At 34.1% G+C, this 19,352-nt stretch overlaps 2 protein-coding genes across 6 annotated transcripts in view; both read right to left on the bottom strand.

Annotated features, from left to right (window-relative positions):
* The window catches only part of LOC106062541 (uncharacterized), a 262,239-nt gene that overhangs the window by 45,542 nt on the left and 197,345 nt on the right, over nt 1-19,352 (bottom strand). The gene's annotated exons all lie outside the window — the stretch shown is intronic.
* LOC106060062 (uncharacterized) overlaps nt 1-19,352 on the bottom strand; it is a 20,787-nt gene extending 1,435 nt beyond the window's left edge. The window contains exons 1-7 of one of the 5 annotated variants that reach the window (XM_056010832.1): nt 18,255-19,352; nt 17,119-17,194; nt 15,483-15,713; nt 11,095-11,315; nt 7,190-7,255; nt 7,010-7,075; nt 5,685-6,862 (exon numbers count right to left, since the gene is read on the bottom strand). In XM_056010832.1, the coding sequence (XP_055866807.1) occupies nt 5,916-6,862; nt 7,010-7,075; nt 7,190-7,255; nt 11,095-11,104 (1,089 nt within the window). In that variant the 5' untranslated portion in view covers nt 11,105-11,315; nt 15,483-15,713; nt 17,119-17,194; nt 18,255-19,352 and the 3' untranslated portion in view covers nt 5,685-5,915. Of the gene's footprint in view, nt 1-5,684; nt 6,863-7,009; nt 7,076-7,189; nt 7,256-11,094; nt 11,316-15,482; nt 15,714-17,118; nt 17,195-18,254 lie in introns of those variants that run through there. The other 4 variants (XM_056010833.1, XM_056010834.1, XR_008774824.1 and 1 more) reach the window with 4 other exon arrangements.

Below are 19,352 nucleotides of genomic sequence, written 5' to 3'. Positions count from 1 at the left end.
ATATTGACATTTCAATAACAATATTTAAAAAAATCGAAATAGTCTCTCCATTATGGAAATTCAACATGTTTTACCACTGTGCTAGTTAATTGCTCACAAAATAACAACTAGGTTAAAGTAACTATTGTGGCTTGATTGTCGGGATATATCTGGGCGTGATTATTGTCACTGGTATGCCAAGGCCGCTATAATGCATTTCCCATAGAAAACAACAGACATTAATTAAGACTCATTGATGAAGTGATTGTTTTTTTTTTGTTTATTAAGTCACGTGTTGTCATTGACAATAAATACACGCGGAAAGTTTCAACTTAATCCCAGAATGCAAAGCGGAATAAATAAACTGTAAGTGCATGAAACCTTACCGAGAGATTGAGTGACTTTGTATAAACTAGGTAAAAAAAAGGTCTTGTTCTAATACGAGTAGGCACATTATTAGATGTTACAATTGAACATGTTTGTTAATTACTTTATGTGACGCTTGCCGCTATTTCGCCAATTAGAAACAAACACACACACCATTCTAAACCTTACAAAAGAAATATATATATAACACTTAGTTACATGGATAATTTGTATAAAAAAAAAACTACATTGATATGAGCTAGATGAAGTCTTGAATATCTACATTAGGTGCATCTTTTTATAAATAGTATACATAATTATAATGGAAATATAGGTACGCAAATAAATAAATAACAATAATAATCATTGAACTTACGTTATTTAAATCTTATTCTAAGCAAAGCAAAAAAAAAAAGGACAAACAGCTGTGTTCTCTAGAGGTGCAAGCTTGGGATTCCTTCAGAAGCGAAGATCATTGCGTCCTAGTCTAAAGTCTAAAACCTCGTTCTTGTTCAGTATGGTAGGGAACGGCAGAAATCTAACTAAGAACCATCGTGATGGCAGTCCAAATCGCATAATGCTTGTCCAGGAAAATATTCACCCTGTTGTCGCGGAGATGCCTGGCCTGGTAATTTACTATATCACAGGTCATTATCTTACCTAAAACAAATTAAAGTTACGAAAGTAAAGCCAGCAATATACTACAAAGATGTACCTCCCAACCATATAGACGAGGACTCAAGATTGAGAGGGGGGATATATGTACAACAAACAATAACAAATCATAACTATTTGAAAGCGTACACAACACTACTAGTAATTTGATAAATATAGAGCATAAGCTGAGGGCAACATAACCTTTAGGCAACATAATTTATAGCTACCTAAACGTATAGGCAGCATAAGCATAAGCTGTGGGCAACATGGCCTATAGGCAACATAATATGGACATAGTACTACATTGGCTAAAATCTCCTAGCAACTATTCAGAGCCTTATCTTATCGGAAAAGCTACAGACGTCTCTTAAAAATAATTACGTCCTCGCGTATCCATGACGTAAAAGTCATTCATGTCAATACTATACTTAACTTAACTCATGTTTTCCTGTCTGATTCAAGTAATTCGCTATGTGCTCTAATGACAAAAGTTCCAGTATCTGTGGAGTGTCATTTGAATATATTACATATTCCAATTTACTAACAAAAAATCGTTTAGCCCTGTTTAAATTTAAAATATTTTTTATTGTTTAAATACTGGTTTAACACAGCATAATTAAATAGCTTGTAATATGACTTCCTAATGCAGCGGTTCTCAACCTTTTATGCTCGGCAACCCCATTTTACAATCCCCCACTCTGCCGAAACACCCGCACACACATACATCAATAGAAGAATAGACAAAAACAATCCACATTTTCGATGGCTTTAGGTGACATCTGGTAAATCGTCAATCGACCCCCAAAGGGGATCGCGACCCACAGGATGAGAGCTAGTGTCCTAATGTGTTTGTCTAAATTACGTTTTCAGAATTTTCTTAATTAGTTGATGACGTACTGCACAAACGAAATCTATCAATGACCTATGTTAGCAAAGTCGGAAAAATCTTAGAAGACAACAACCACCCGCTCTATTATAACTACTTCAAGTGGGTGACTTCTGTTAATCAAGACTAGATCTGAACGGTACAAAATCTCGTTCCTTACTAGCAGGGCCGGTCTTACAAACTGCGAGTTCCAATTACGGTACAAAATCTCCTTCCTTACTCGCTTGGCCGGACTTACAAACTGCGGGTTCGAATTTAAAAGATGATTACGAGATACATTTTCTATTTTTTTACAATAACAAATTTTCCTATTGTCACGGTCTCGTTTGACATTGCCTGTTAAATGTTCACCTCTTGTTAAGACGGTGAAAATGACACGTGAAATTCATGATGTTGAAACAGGAGTTAGAATGACTAAAATTGACTTGGAGTTCAGTCAAGTCAAGGCAGTCAAGTAGTATTTTGGTCGGGTACGGACTATATCTGACTTAGAGAGTCAAGTTGTGACTTTAAACTAAGTAGAGTATTTTTGGGCAGACGAAGCTAGTATTCATTTGAGACATGTTCTAAAAGTAGTTATTATTCTGATGATTATGTGTTTTGGAAATTCATTATTACCCGCTCTGATGCGGATATGATTTGACAAAATTTACTATTGGATTTTCTTTACCGCTGTTATGCGGATGTGATTGTATTTATGGAAAAGATCAGGGCAGAAGTTTACACAGAGATAAACAACCTTGTCTGATGGAAACACCAGGTTGTTTTTGAGAGTTTTATGAACAGATCTGAGCAGGGCAGAAGTTTACACAGAGATAAACAACCTTGTCTGATGGAAACACCAAGTTGTTTTTGAGAGTTTTATGAACAGATCTGATCAGGGCAGAAGTTTACACAGAGATAAACAACCTTGTCTGATGGAAACACCAAGTTGTTTTTGAGAGTTTTATGAACAGATCTGATCAGGGCAGAAGTTTACACAGAGATAAACAACCTTGTCTGATGGAAACACCAGGTTGTTTTTGAGAGTTTTATGAACAGATCTGAGCCCCAAGGTCTTGTCGTAAAACAGAACAATTCGTCGACCTTACAGGTTTGGAACTACTTGGTTCTCAGCCATGTTTTATTCTGAAGTAAGGATAAGATCAGCCTAGGTGACCTGGGCTAGGGTAATTCAACTAAGAATGCTATAAAAAAAAATCTACATTCTATGCAATAGCTATAAGAAATTATCATCATGTGGACAAAAAAAGAAATGCCATTTTAGCCACTATTCGCAACTGGATTTCTTCTACCAAACCACATCACCCAACTGGAGTTTCTTCATGGTGTTATTTTAACTTTGCTATCACACTGGACAAAGTTCCTGTAAAAGTATTTAATGTGTTAGCATTTCTTAAAATATGATTTACTTGCTAATCTCTTGGAACATTTGTATCGGCAGTTGTCATATCAAAACCTTTACAGTGGCGCCTATGGAAAGCCACCCAGAATGCAAATGAGAAGATTCACCCAAAATTAACTAAAGTTAAACAAAATGTATCTAATTTAAAAGAATAAACTTTTCAGTCCTTGGATCTGTTGGAAATTTGGCTTTGGATTTTTGTATGACTTAAAAAATGATTGCATGTTTCCATTACTATTCATAGTCATCAACTTACAAAAAATGGGACCTAAAAAAACCCCTGTCAAACTCAGTATAAAAGGGAAATAAAGCTATTTAACACAGATATCACTTAAGGAGAGCAGCTTAAGCTTGCAGGGAAATAAAATTAATTGAAAAAATTGGCCCTACCTATGGAGAATACTGTTTAAATCATTTTAAAAAGACTTGTTTTTTTTTAGGTGTTTTTCTCAATAATCACATTTTTGCTTCGGTCACCTTCTTCAATTTGTATCTACTTTTTTTTTATTGATGGATTCTTATGAAATTTGGAATATATGTTAACAACATAATGTAGTTCCAAGATATAGAGCCAGTTTTTCAATTTTTGTCTTCATTTTTTAATTTTCAACATGTTGTCTCAAAAATTGTGATTTTTTATAGAAAAAAACATATCATAAGTTCGAATAAAAAAATTTAAAAAGTAAAAAGATTTATTCAATTTCTAAGTCTATAATTTTTTAGATACATTGTTTAAGTATTGAATTCAAGTTATTTCATTCATTTTCAACAAATACTTTAGGAGTAGATTCGGCTTAAAGTTACCTTAAAAAATCCAAAATGGCAGCGTTTCCATGGCAACCAAAAAGTTTTTATTTTTTTTTTTACATTTTTTACATTAGATTAACTCCATATATGTGTATACCAAATATGAATGCATTTGGTTAAAAAATAAAAAAAATAGCTTCAGGTGGTCCTCCTCCCCTTAATTGTGCAACCGCCAAGACGTTGCAGTATTATTATTATCAATAAACTTTATATTTGTCTGCCAAAGTGGATTAATGTTAATCTGTAACATCTTTGTTCGTCTCCTATCATGTGTGACTACCATAAGCACGAACCCAGCATTCCACGACATTCGCGACAAATTTGTAGTGACCAGTCAGGTAATACAGCATTCATTCATTTATTTATTTACAACCATTAATGACATTATTTTATCAACATTTATGTATAGGAAGCTAAAAATGTAAACTTAAATTTAATAGATGCCAGTGGGCAATTTAGGTTATGCCAATCGTACGAAACACTAAAAATGTTAACACTTTAAGTCATACATCTTTCAAAGCATTTGACAAGAGCCATGGCTGATTGTGATAGGCCCCTGTCAGGTCCCAATTTGAGAAATCGATTAAAATGGCCTAAGTCCGGTACTTCTTATTTGGCCATACTGTATCAGCGTTACTAGTTGACTAGCGAACGTGAAAAAAGAAAGACGGCTATGTGTTGTCTTAAGCAGTGGTTTCAATAGGGCCGGTGTCATCCGGTAAGTTATGTTAGTTAGTGAGATTGAGTTTATTGTGAAATGTATTTAGTTAGAAAAAAGTTAGTCGGTCTAACTTATGGTCTTTGGAGGGACGGTGGCTATATGATACATTTCTTTTTAGGTTCGAAACCTAGAATTTTGACTTTCTGGATCTTAAATCCGCCTCTAATTCCACCGGGCTCTAATGGATAGGCCTACTTAATGTTTGTTGAGAAAAGTAAAGGCGATTGGTGGTTGTGCTAGCCACTTGACACCCTCGTTAACTCTGACCGCAGAAACTGATTATTTTTACATGAACTGCCCCATAGATCATAAATTCTGAAAGGGAACTTTTCTTTTACATACTTCTGATGTATAGACCAAGTTCTTGCAGTGCAGTCAAGCTTCAAAGGTTCTTGTCAAAGTCTTATAGAAATACTTGAGCTTAAATCAACCTATTCATTATAACAGTAGTCACTCAATGACTCTTGTAGTTATGTAAATGTCGTTTTTAATAGAGTATGTTCAGGTGGAGCCTCACCTGTATACTGATCAATAAAATATTCCTGGTCTTGAGGATTTGGATATTGAAATTTAGTAGGTGTTGTTTTGTTTTAATGGATTCTTTAGTAAAATGAACTAATTATCATTATTTATTTGTTTTAAACTATTAAAATATAATGCAGAAAATTAAATGTAAGTTATTAAAGGTGCAAGCAAAGACAGATGTGTTTTTATTTTTAAAAGTTAGTATTTATCAGTTATCACCCTTGAAAATCAAAACATGGCTGATTGACAAAAAAAAAACTTTAAAAAATTAATTCAATTATTGTAAATATAAATTACAAACAACAACATGGATAAAAAAGAAAACAAAACATTGTAAATTTAAAGACAACATACACAATTTATTTACATAACGAGAAGAAAAGTTAATCTAAGACAATAGGAAGATTTTTTATTTTCTAAGTTTAAAACAAAATGTTTCTAGTAAACAAATCACAAAGTATAAAATTTATCTCAAGACTAAAGAGACATTTGAGTTTGATTTTCAGAATTTCAAGGGTTTTTCAAAGACATCTTTATGGTGGAGCTTGACAACTCACAAAGGGAGCAACTCACCGGATAAAACCAACTCCACTGTAATTTAGTCCAGACTTACTTCCACTGTGGACAAGATTAGGCCAAATCAAGTTGTCATTATACCCCAGACAGTGGACATGTGCTCCACTACTTCCTGGACATGTACAAGTTGTATAAGTAAATTTAGAATTAAATGTACCCACCTTTAGTTTGTCCTTCCATTGACCAACACTGACCTGTTTAGAACACCCATGAGGATGTGACACTATAAAGTTCAACTTGTGTTGAGATCTAGAGTCCCTGTATTTGTTACAGATTTTCCTCCAGACATTTTTATAATGTTTCCACAATTTCAACATATTAATTCCTAAAGTTTTATCACATGTCACACATTTCAACCCACATAAGTCATCCTCAATGTTTACATATCTAGCACTGACCTTATCAACACTGACCACTGGACTTCCATCTCTATCATAAAACATTGTCAAGGTCGTGTGGTTGGCCTCAATGTCATCAAAAACCACATGTGCAGCTGTGGTCACTTCAAACTCCCACCATACATTGCTAGGTGAGTCTGAATCTTCACATTTTCTACACCAACACTTTGTGTAGGCAGTATCTCCATAATCTTCATCTTGTTTGAATCCATCTTGAAACATGTTTACACGCCACACTGTTCCACTTCCTGTTCTCAAGTTTCTTCTCTCACTCATGTTATAAAATGGATATGGTTTAATTGTCTCTGGCCAAAACTTTGGTCTTTCTGGACTGGTCCTTCTAACATCAACTCTAACTGTGAGGTCAGCTGTAACTTTGATGTATTTATACAAATCTTTGTCTTGAAGACCTTCAGGTAAATGTTTCAAGGTGAATGTGTCAACAAGTATAAAATGTCTATGACCTGGATTCTTCTTACAGCCAACAAGATATTTGTGTAGATCAGCTTCTCCAGCTTCTGACTCCTGAGTTTCATGATCACCTGGAGAACAGGGAAATAAACTTGATCCAATGTTTCGAACAAAATGTAAATTATTGAGTCAATCAAGAGCTATCTATAAAAATATCAAGTCTAACCCATGTGTTTATTTCTACAGTTTATACACTAAAAATGAAACTCAAAAGTTACCAATTAGTGGACCTTCAATATCATCTGACTGGATTTTGGACTGGTCACTGGTGAAATGATGAGGATCTGAAAGGATGAAAATCAAAGAACTATTTTAAAGTTTCTTTCTTTATTATAATTAGAAAATAGACATATACCAAAACCTTTCTCTATCTAAACATTTATAAACCAAAAGTTTACCTGTATCTTGATTCTCATCCCCAAGACTGGATAAGTCTGCTAGGTCAGTCTGATCCTTTAGACAAACTGAAATAGTTTAAATGTATGTGTCAGTCAGACTATTTTTTACAGAAATAATTGTTTTCTGAAACAACAAAAAAAAATAGTTTTCAAAATACTGTATTTTTCCCTACAGAAGAAACTAAATATTTAAAATATACAGTAACTTACGTTTATCGAACAAGTTAAGCTCATTCGCCGACATTTTTTATAGTTAAATTTGTGTATCTCCGTAAAAATTAGACCTAGAAAAAAACTGATTGTATCTGTGAATTCCTCTACCATTTTTCTTAAAAAGTAGACATGTTTTATTCTATTACTACTCATAGTTAAACTTATATTTGATGTTAAAATGGGTCAGGTTGATGATTTCAAAAGCTTAAATTATCGAACACTTTTTTACCTTTATCTTATCTTATCGAACATATTAAGAACTTATCGAACACACGAGAAGTATGGTGTTTTAAAAGTGTTATAATCTTAAAATTTTGTGAAAAGTAAGGTGTTTCAAAAGTGTTATAATCTATATTTTTTTATTTATATCATTTTCTTTTTACGCCATGTCAAGAAAGACAGATTTTTTAGTCATTTTCACATGGTCCACATCGAAGGAATCTATCACTGATCAGCTCTTCTTAGAAACTGACGTTGCTAAGCCCAGTAACGCATTACCGTAGTACTAATTTAGGTCTAAGCTATTTTGAGACATAAGGCCATTAATAAAAAAAAAGAAGAAAAACACCGTATTTTAGAGAACGCTTAGTATTTGTCACACACACACACAAACAACATATCTATATATCTATCACGCCTAGTGTTTGTGACCTAATTAGCAGCTTGACCGTAGGTAGTAAGAATCATCAAGTGATGCACAATCTCTGCGTTATTGTGTAAAACGTGCACCTAGTAACAAAGTAAAATCGCGCATTTTATTCCTAAGAGACTTAAAAACATTGCTTTAATATTCTAAAGAAGCGTTATTGTGAGGCATCTCTGTTACTCCGACAACCTTTCAGAAAGAAAAGATTGCCAAAAATATGTTCGTCTCCCATACGAAATAAGTGCCATGCTAAGCGTGACAGTCGGATTATAAGAAGTTCATACCATATTGCAAGAATATCGCTGTTTGTATTGTGGTCTTTGGTGAAGTCGTTTAAGAAGTCTTAGTTGCTTTCTATACAGTACTCATATCTCAGATCCACATAGAGGGGTTGAGAGAATCACTTCTGGAAAATGACTTCTGTTTTACCGATGTTTATAGGTTAACAACAAAAAAAAAGCAGCAGCATGATGAAAATTCGTTTGATTGCGAACTAGATATCATCAGGGCCAGCCATAGACCTATGCTGCAGCAGTGGCTCCCGAAGGTTCAAAAGCCCCGCGCTGATTCTAGGTGTAAATTATTAAATTAAACCATTATAATTTATAATAGGGTTTCCGTGGTCTCCTTCTTTTGAAATCTCCTGAAACTCATGTTCTTAAAATAGACAAAATTGTCACTTTGGGGTGACAATCAGTATGGTAAACACAGTCCTACGCGTGATATAACAAAACGGCATCGTCAGCTTTCATTTAAAAAAAAATCTAATGCAAATACGAATTAATTTTGTAATACAAAATCTTTATTTTCACATATTATCCTTATCCTTACTGGTCCGCGCGCAATCCATTTCACATAGGGCCCCGCAAATGTTAGGGCCGGCCCTGGTTATGCAAGTAAGGCATAGATAATGGGACAGTCAGTAGACTTCGAAGCTTAAACACATTGCAATAATTCACCAGCAAAATAATAACAAAGTAAAAGCTACCTACAGGTGTACGCAATTAAAGTGTAAACAATTTATAAAGCCTTTAAAACACAATAACTAATCATACATTAAAATATTTAATTTTATTATTTTTCTTCCATAGTTTCAAAATGGATCAATGTACAATAAGATGGTGCGCAAATGTTTAATTACGCCGATTGAATCATTAAAACTTTTTCTTTTTTGCGAAGAAATGTCTTAGTGTACTGCTGTGAGCCTAGTGACGTAAGCGGTGTCAAGCTTTGTTCCCATTGACGTCATATATAAAAATTTCATTCATAAAACATTTTAGCCAAAATTAATTTTTCGATAATGAGCCGTTTTCAAACCGATATAACGGTCGACTTCGAGTTTTCCCGATGTGGCCGATGAGTTGAGAATTGTTTTCTCACTATTATGCACATACCGAGAAATTTTAAAGAAAATCGTTAGAGCCGTTTTCGAAATAAAATTTATATATATATATATATACAAGAAAAGCTCGCTTAAGAGTAGAGGATATAAAGAAACACAAAAAAAAAATAGATTAGTCAAGGATTTCTTATGTCTATATTTTTTCAATAAAGCCAACAGTAGCCTACGCTTATTACAAAAAATGGGATATTTTTATCTAGATCTGGCAGCCTGCTAGTGTGATATGCAATGATATTTGTCTCTTTGTAGTCTTAGGTTTGAGTCCAGCCCTCTAAATCCCAATCACCCTGCATGAAGTTTTGTATATAGAAAAAAAGTATGTAACTACATCTACATTTTAAAGAGTACATTTTAGATCGTATCTAGTAGATTGCAACCAAGCCCACTAAAAGGAGAGGATTTGTCCCGGGTAGATGTAGAACTAGGTCGTAAAAATGGCGTAATGAGTCTCAAGGCTACACACTGGAGTACAGATCAGGGTACAGCATTGTACATAACTGCTAAAATGGAAGTATGGAGAAAATTGTCTTCTTATAGTGGGAATGGGAATGAGCAGGAGGGATTTGCGCGCGTTACTCAATGGAATTAAATATGTCGATAAACTAAAGTAGTATTCATATTTTATAATAGCATTAATATCTATTATCAACACTCCTTCTTTTATATTGTTAATGGGTAACCCCTTTAGGAAGATCTATTGTGTGAGTGTATAGGTGTGTTACGTCCTTCAAATGTGGTAATTAACTTTTATTGAATATATATATAAATTTATGTAATATAATATTTATATAAATTTCAATGGAAATCGCAAAACGGCTAGAAATTACGATAAAATATAATGTTTTGAAAATTTAAAAAAGTTTATGAAAAAGACAGATGAGTTAAAAATTAAAATATATTTTTTGGAATATGGGTCTCTTGTAGATACTTTTTCTGCTTATAGAAGATTGTTGATAATCCAATTTAACCCCGCCTTCTCTATCATAAACCAAATATATTTACTACAATTTTCGAGAAGGTATGATTCCCCCATTTCTTTTGTGTTCAGTACCATATACACATTTTTTATTCTTCATAATGAAAGAAAAACAACGACAAAAAAGTGTTTCATACACACATTATTAAACACACACACACACATATGATTTAAAAAAAAACTATATAAAAACACACGTTTCCCTAACTTTCAACACTGCCCAATGAAATTAAACTATCTTCATTTCCCTTATATATATTATTATTTTTATTACTGTTATTATGATGGTTTTAACAGAAATGTGTCTTCCAAAGTTTTTGGAAGGCCTCTAAAATATAATCTTCAGATTTCCACTTGAACACCTTTGTGTTTCCATACCCTTTAGTCCAGTGTGTAGCCTTCAGAGTCACTACGTAACTTTTACCACCAAGTTTACATCTACCTGCGAGAAATCCTCTCATTTAAGAGAGTGTGTGCGCCCCCCCTTTATCCCATTTTTAAAGTTCGACCCCTGCCTTTCCCTCAAGGAGAGGGCGATTGCGATTATATTTATCGCCAACACTCCCCGACATAATACAAATATTTTATAATACTTTTTAATCCTAAGTATTTACATTAGTAACTAAATATTTACGCTAATTGCATAATCATCAATTTTAAAAACTCACCAGTCAACATTATAGGGGCTGGTGATGGACTGAAGCAATGAGCGGAGAATCATCTCTACCTCCCCTCCCCTGAATCCTGTGATGTCTATATTATATAATGACTCAGGAGTCATTTTTTCCACACATTCTCATGATTGTGATTTTTTTCCATTTTGTTAGCTTTTCTTTAGCTAGAATCGTTATAGTTTTTATTTATTAAAACGTCACAGATAGCCCACAGCCTAAGGATAAAATATACGTTAACATGTTTTAATTATTTTCAAAATAAAGATCTCTTATTAAAGAGTGCCTCATTTTCTCAAAAAGTGCCAAATTATCAGGTGCCTAAATTTACGGGTGCCTAATTTTCCTGGTGCCTAAATATCCGGGTGCCTAAATATCCGGGTGCCTAAATTTCCGGTTGCCTAAATATCCGGTGCCTAAATATCCTAATTTCATCTTGAAGGCAGGGTCTGAAAGGAATACTTTTTACAAGAAATACAAGTCTCTTAACACTAGAGGGATCTATTTTTAGGCCTATACTGATTATGGATCTAGTAGAATATTATCTGAACCTATGTATGTCTTAAGATCATCTATAAATTGATTAGTTATGATACATCTAGATCAAGTCTATATCTATTTGAGCAAAATTGATCGAAGTTTAATTTAATTTAGATATAGATTTATCTAAATTAAAATGTTGTTTACATATTTACTACTGAATGTAAACATACATAAATCTATAAACGTAAATGTTAATTAAGTCTACTCAAATTCTAGCATGGTAGCAGCTAGTGCTAATGCTTCTTTTTCTGATCTGTGACTGTCAGAGAGCTCTCCAGTTGCAATGGATTTTCTGCTTTTCCTCCATCTGGCCATTCGATAAGTATTTCGGCTCCTCCATTTTCGGTGGCTTTATGGGATGAGCCATCCTTGTAAACTCTGATCCACTGATTGCTAGAATAATTGGTTTGTAGAAAACAGTTCACTATTTCCATGAGCTCTGTTGGTCTGTAATTAGAGTTTCTTTTTATGTTTTCAATATGTTCCCTTATAGTAGGAAAAGGACTTTTGTCCCAGGGTGGAGATTCATCACAGTGTATCGTGGATTCCAGAGTAATTTTTTCAAGTTGGTGTTTCTTTTTTAGGTTTAGAGATTCCTGTATGAAATTGGTCCTTTTGAGACGGTTTTTAGTGCCAGTTTTGTGGATTTTTGTTCTGAGTGGGTGCCTTTCCAAGGTTTCCAATTTACTGAATTATGAGAGGATATTTATTTCTCTTCTTTCATCCAGAGAGATCAGGGCAGCGGTTTCCTTCATAGCTCTTATGGGTGTTGTTTTGATTGCTCCTGTCATTATCTTTAGACCAATATTTTGAACCTTGTCTATTTTTCTTAGGTTGGTTTGGGCTGATGAGACCCATGATGTGGGATCATATTCTAGTACAAGTCTTACGTAACTGGTATAGGTCTTTTTCAGGATGTTGTGATTAGCTCCCCAATATGTGCCAGCTAATTTTTTTGAAGAGGAATAGTCTATGGATGCCTTTACTCTGTGTTTTATCTATTACTGATAGACTATATTTCACAAACATCATTTTTATATAGCTATCAGATCTGTCAAGACTGCTAGTTTTAAATTCTAATAATTAAATTAAACATCAACTCAAAAGTAAACGCATTCACATAAAAACATATTTTTCTGCACTTTAAAATTAGTATCCATGGGCGTAGCTAGGAGGATGGTTTGGGGTTGAAACCCTCCCCCCCGAAATGAAATTTCCTTCTCAGGGGGGGGGAACGGAATTTAGTGACTGATATTTTTCTTTCATTTTGTTTATTTTAGGTGAGATTTTAATACTAAATCATCACTTACCACAAAAGAGCTGAGAGGGTTTTGAGTTTAAAACCCCCTACCAGGAGGTTTTGAGTTTAAAACCCCCTACCAGGAGGTTTTGAGATTAAAAAAGAACCCTATCAGTGGGTTTTTATATTAAAACCTTTTACCAGAGGGTAATGAGTTAAAAACTCCTATCAGGGGGTTTTGGGATAAAAATACCTCTACCAGGGGGTTTTGAGTTTGAAACCCCTACCAGGGATTTTGAGTTTAAAACCACCTACAGGGGTTTTGTGTTTAAAACCCCCTACCAGGTGTTTTTCTGTTCAATTCCCCTCTTTTGTAGACAAAACTAAAAAAAAATGCAAACGGCAATCCCCAAATTCCAAGAAAACAGCTAAGGAAGATTTTGACTTTAAACACCCCCCCCCCTCCCCCCAAAAAAAAATAACGATAAACCTTCTCTGAATGTAAAATTAAGCAAATTACGCACTCAAGATGCTATGAGCGTATCCAAAGGGGGTTTTGAGTTTAAATCCCCCTTTAGAGGGTAAAAAAATTCCTCTTCAATATAAAAAAGCAAGTTACACACTAAAATTCTTTGAGCGTAGCTAAGTTAATGAAGGGTTTTGAGTTTAAATCACTCAAGTTGGCTTTTTTTTAAAATTGAAAACCACTCCAGATGGCTTTGAGTTTAAAAATCACCTACAGAATGTTTTGAGTTGAAACCTCTCTCTTCAATATTATTTTAAAGCAAACTACAGTCACCAAATTCTATGACCGTAGCTAAATGGGGTTTCGAATTAAAAAAATAAAACTCCATAGATTTTTTAGTTTAAAATCCCTCAACAGATGATTTTCGATATAAAATCTATAGAAATATAGGCATGTAATTCCAAGAGCGTAGTCAAGAGAGGTTACACATTTCTACCATTTGCTGGGCTCTATTAATAAAGTGTGATTAGTCTTCTGCCGAAATTGAAAAACACTAAATGTGGCTCAACAAAGATGGCTAAGATAGATTTTAGGAGTCAGTTATAGAGATCGGGTCTAAATCAAAGAAATCATATGCCGAAATGGCAGTCGACCCCTTAGTATGGTTATGACAGAGCGTTGCATGTGGTTTTGCGGGGCATGTTCTCCGACAAAATGAATTACGCATAATTGGAGTTGCAATGTCATCCTAGTACAACTTGGCGCCAAACTTTTATTGAGATACTCAGAGCAGGTGGGAAGAGGCTTCAAACATTGCTTGTGACAGATTTTTGTGGAAACAGCTTGCCGGCAAATGCGCCGAACGGCGCGGGAGGGTCTAATTCAGTAAGAATAGCATATTAGGTTTTTGAAATAAAACTTTTTAATAGCAAGATAAGATGTAGATACAAGAATACAAGAAATAGTGCTAGGCGTCGGGGCTTCGCCTCACGCTGGGCGAGCGCTGCGAGCTCCCCCAGACCCCATTGCTATCAAAAGCGGGGAGTGTAGACGTTTTCCATTAATTCCAGGAAGAACCTATTCAAGGGCACAATAAGTGTCTTCCGAAAGGGTCAGAATGTAATAAAGATTAATTATGTACGCACACACACACACACACATATAATTTTTTTCGCTCAGTGGAGGGGGGGATAAATCTTCCCCAAATCCCATCCACCCCCCTCCGCAAAAAATCCAGGCTACGCCCATGTTAGTATCATTATTGTTATTATATTAGAAACGAAGGAATTATCGTTCTCAGGCACATCCATGGACGGTCTAGCTTCGTTAAAGAGAAACAAAATTCATTGATGATTGTATAAATGGCAGTTAATATTTACTTTTTCATTAAAACCCTACCTGGCATGTCAATGTTGAGCTTAAAGTGAAGAAAAAAGTATGAGTTGAAAAAAAAAGTTGTTTGTACATGTTTGATATTCTACTTCCTAGTTAAAACCTCACGCAGGACGACGGGAGAGGGTAGCTGGTGTCATGCACTTATGGATTGCTTCTTTGCTAGGTGTGTGTGTGTGTGTGTTTTGATTTTTTTGCACCACAATGCTGCGCAGTTTCTAAGGAAGCGCTATGTTGGCGTCATTGCTTCTTTTGTTTTGCTTGGGTATCAAATTTTTTGGCTGGAGCTCTCTGTTTGTTGTTTTTCCCTGTATTGGTGACGCTTGAGACTGAGGTCAATCCTGATTTGTAATTGCATGGACACTACTTGGCTGTTATACTTTGCATTGTTTTGCAGGCATCGCGAGGCCGGACTAGACTGTTTGCATGTGAGGTGTGCTTGCCTGTTAACAAGATCTATGTTGTATAATTTAGTCTAACTTAGGCCTTCTAATCTAGTATTTATTATAATGCATAATTGTCATTTATGTCTGAGATTGAGTATAGTTTTCAGTTTTTGATCATGTCGTGCGCGTATACCTTCAAGGATTTATGTCATATTTTATCATAGACTAATTAAACCTTTGTTATTGACATTCTCATTGTTAACTAGTATACATCATTACTTATTGACACTCTCGTTGTTAAATTAAATACGTTTAATATTGCTATTACTTGTACTGTAAAAATACTTAATATATTAACTGATTGGTCCAATTGGTAGTCCTCTCGTAGAGCCTTGGCGAGAAACTCTGCGGTTAGGCAAAGTGCCTTATATTTCCCACACAGGTAACGTGACTCTGTAGATACACTTCCCGGACTCTCTTGGAGCTGCAGACACTCTTGCATGATATGCGCCAATGTTTCCACTAACTCTCCACAGTGTCGGCATTTGGCATCAAAATTTGCCCGGAACCAGGCAAAAGTAAGGAGTGCCTGGCAGACGAGTCAAGACTTAAAATCACAACCACCTAAGCGGGACGTTTTCATATTTATATTTACAGCTTGTTTGCTTACATTCACTGAAGCTTCTATATTTAGTGTATTAATGTTGTCCACTTGTTATATTGAAAACTACAATTAGATGTAGCCATTGTTTTTGTAATATATGCCTAGAGGCTGTCTGTTTCGGCTTTGTTGAGATTGATGGTGAAGACGGATGTCTGGGCGGAGCTAGCTGGGAAATGTGACCATTGATAATCTGGTTGTAATTACATACTGTAGAAATACTTTAGATCAGAAAAATGTTTAAAACTATCTCTGTGATCTAGGGCAGTGATTCCCAAAGTGATCTATATAGACCTACAGGGGTCTACAAAAATTTCCAAGGGGTCTACTAAAGTGAAAAAAAAATAAATTGGGAGTCTATGAGATGTTTCTTAGGGGTAAGGGGTCTACGATTATGTATTTTATTTAAGCAGGTAGGGACTTTAATTTTCATATCTCATTGATGTAATTATTTTCTACACTACTATAGAACTATTACCTTAATTATAAATATTTATCCTGCTAATCAAACGAAAAATTGTTGGATATAAATGTGAGTTTTATTTAAATAGCTTAATTTTGTCTACATGTAACTGATGTATAAAAAAATACGTAGATTGCAGCGTTCAATATTTAAAATAGGGATTCATTCCTTTCTTGTCAATTAATTAATTAATTAGCTTTAAGCGTCATTTAAATTTTTATTTTTTATTTTTTTGCAAAGAGCATCTTCTCGTGTATGGCTATATTTTAGTGGCTTCTTAGAAGTCTTATAATATTGTCTGAAAATTGATTAAAACTAAAAATATTTTTTTAAACATGTTACACAAAACGATTTTTTTATATCTGTTAGTGATGAAATATTATTTCAAAATTGTCTAGTTATGTAGCTTTTGTGAGAGCTCTCCAACTTCTCTCTTAGAGGCCATCTACTGCCAGTAATTGCTGCCAGCTACTTTACTCTATGCCAGTGAGGACGAAATGGCGCTTGAGTGAATCTTTATAGCGCTCACGCTGAGGCACCTTTGTAACTCCGTCCTACTCTAAACTCGCCACAAAAGATCGGCTTTGACACGCAGTCGTCTCCCATGTGGAAAAAGTGTTAGTGAAAGCATACAATTTAATATATTGATGACATTTTGTTCAAATTTGTTATCTCACGCTTCTTTATAAATGTTTTTCTTAGAAGAGGGAGCTGGCGGATTTTGTAAAGAAAAAATACGAAAAGGGGCCGGTACGCTAAAAAAAGTTGAAGATTATTGATTTAGCTAGTTTGTTGAGATATGGGCATGGTTCGAAATGTGCCTAAATATGAGAATGTTTTGGTAGTTAATTTAAACAAATACAGACTTACTTTTTGTGTTTTTAGTTTTTTTCGATAGATTACTATCAGTTTGAGTTTTTCTCTTGCAGGACATCTTTGACGAGTTCTAAACAATAAATAAAAATTGGTTCAAATAAATGTTTTAACCAAACATAGAAGGGCAGATAACTAAGACTTTTTCTTATCTTTGTTACTAAAATAGTTTTTATCTTCCAATTCAAGAAATTCTGCACAAAACATCAGTACTTTGTAGACCTTGTTTTAACTCGTTTCACTTTTTTTTCTTGTTCATTTCCAAATATTAGCTGTGAACGTTTGTTGTTACAGTTTTGATCTGAGCTTTGCCCAGCCCTTTCCTTTCCTACTGACAAGCCTTGATATGTCCTAAAGAATTGTCCACACTTGCTGTCGAGGTTTGGGATCCAGTTGTCTCTCACACGATAGTAATTTTTATGTTTATTTCTGGACATGTGTCTGCGGAATTTGACCAACATTACTTTAAGGAAGTAGAATTACTCGATACGTAAGATGCCGCAGGAAATGTCTTGTGATGTTTTCAGAAAAAAAAAAACTACTAGGTCAAAATTTCAATCACCTTAAGTAAGAACCTGATATGTCAAAATGCAGCTGTCGATAAACTTATAAATATCTACGAAAGAAAGGTCTTAGGACTTGTATGAGAGTTATGAATAACGTCCATTGATATACAACTTTATTTGCTGTATTGATCTAATAGTAATTTTTGTCCAAGCTTTCTTACAATGTTATATTATTTCTCTTTTTTATCTGTAAATTTTAAACAAGCCGGAGTAACGCTGTAAATAAACGTCATTGTTTAAAACAATAAATCAACTTAATTGGATTCACGAAATTTTAATACAAATCTAAAATATATACCCTTAATTTCCAATTTTCTCTATAATGTTAAGATGAATTCTACATTGGCACCTTTATCAAAGATATTTTTTTAAAGTAACAGTCAGATTTATCTTTTTCAGTTTTTTCAGTTAGTTTTCATTTTCATTAGTTATAGGTTTAGTCGTTTTTCATCAGTTTTAAACAGGATCTAAATTTGCTCTCTTCATAGTTTTAATTACGGATGTTTCACAAACTGCATTATCCAGTACATTGTGTTTACTAAAGACTTAATTCAACTACAGACTTACTTGATGCGCTTGTCAAGTTGATGGTAGGCTTTTGTTGTTATCAGCTTATACTTTGTCTCACTTTTCAGAAGAAGTAAGATCGTCTTGAGATCTATTTAATGTCTCCAGAATGTTTTCAGCTTGCACTTTGTCTCATTTTTCTGAAGAAGTAAGATAAGTCTTGGAATCTATTTAATGTCTCCAGAATGTTATCAGTTTGTACTTTGTCTCATTTTTCTGAAGAAGATAAGTCTTGGAATCTATTTAATGTCTCCAGAATGTTATCAGTTTGTACTTTGTCTCATTTTTCTGAAGAAGATAAGTCTTGGAATCTATTTAATGTCTCCAGAATGTTATCAGTTTGTACTTTGTCTCATTTTTCTGAAGAAGATAAGTCTTGGAATCTATTTAATGTCTCCAGAATGTTATCAGTTTGTACTTTGTCTCATTTTTCTGAAGAAGATAAGTCTTGGAATCTATTTAATGTCTCCAGAATGTTATCAGTTTGTACTTTGTCTCATTTTTCTGAAGAAGATAAGTCTTGGAATCTATTTAATGTCTCCAGAATGTTATCAGTTTGTACTTTGTCTCATTTTTCTGAAGAAGATAAGTCTTGGAATCTATTTAATGTCTCCAGAATGTTTTTAGTTTGTACTTTGTCTCACTTTTCTAAAGAGGTAAGATCGTCTTGGGATCTATTTAATGTCTCCAGAATGTTATCACACTTTTGTGCATCCGAGTTTTAAAAGGTTGTCTTTTTAAAATGTAACACTCTTGAAAACATTGTCTCAAAATTATATAAGGAAACACCGAATAACATCTCCTAAATGTTACCAAACATCTGTGTATTGAGTAATAATATCTTTATCAAATAACTATGACTTTCATGAATAGTATCAGAAAACCAAACATTTACATCTAGATTTGATTATGAGCAACTGTCAATAGAGGATGCAGCTTTGAATAAATCCTCATCTTTTGACTATTTTTTCTGTTGATCTCAAACAGCTTAGAGTAAATAAATGTCAATGTTTAAAACATTGAATCTATTTGTGATTCACATGCACTATTTTGACAACCGTCTTCTTGGTGTAAGATCTAAAAACCAATCATTAAGAC

The sequence above is a fragment of the Biomphalaria glabrata genome, chromosome 14, assembly GCF_947242115.1.
Source record: "Biomphalaria glabrata chromosome 14, xgBioGlab47.1, whole genome shotgun sequence".
In the NCBI taxonomy this organism is placed as follows: Eukaryota; Metazoa; Mollusca; class Gastropoda; family Planorbidae; genus Biomphalaria; species Biomphalaria glabrata.
This window is presented reverse-complemented; position numbering and strand designations above follow the sequence as displayed.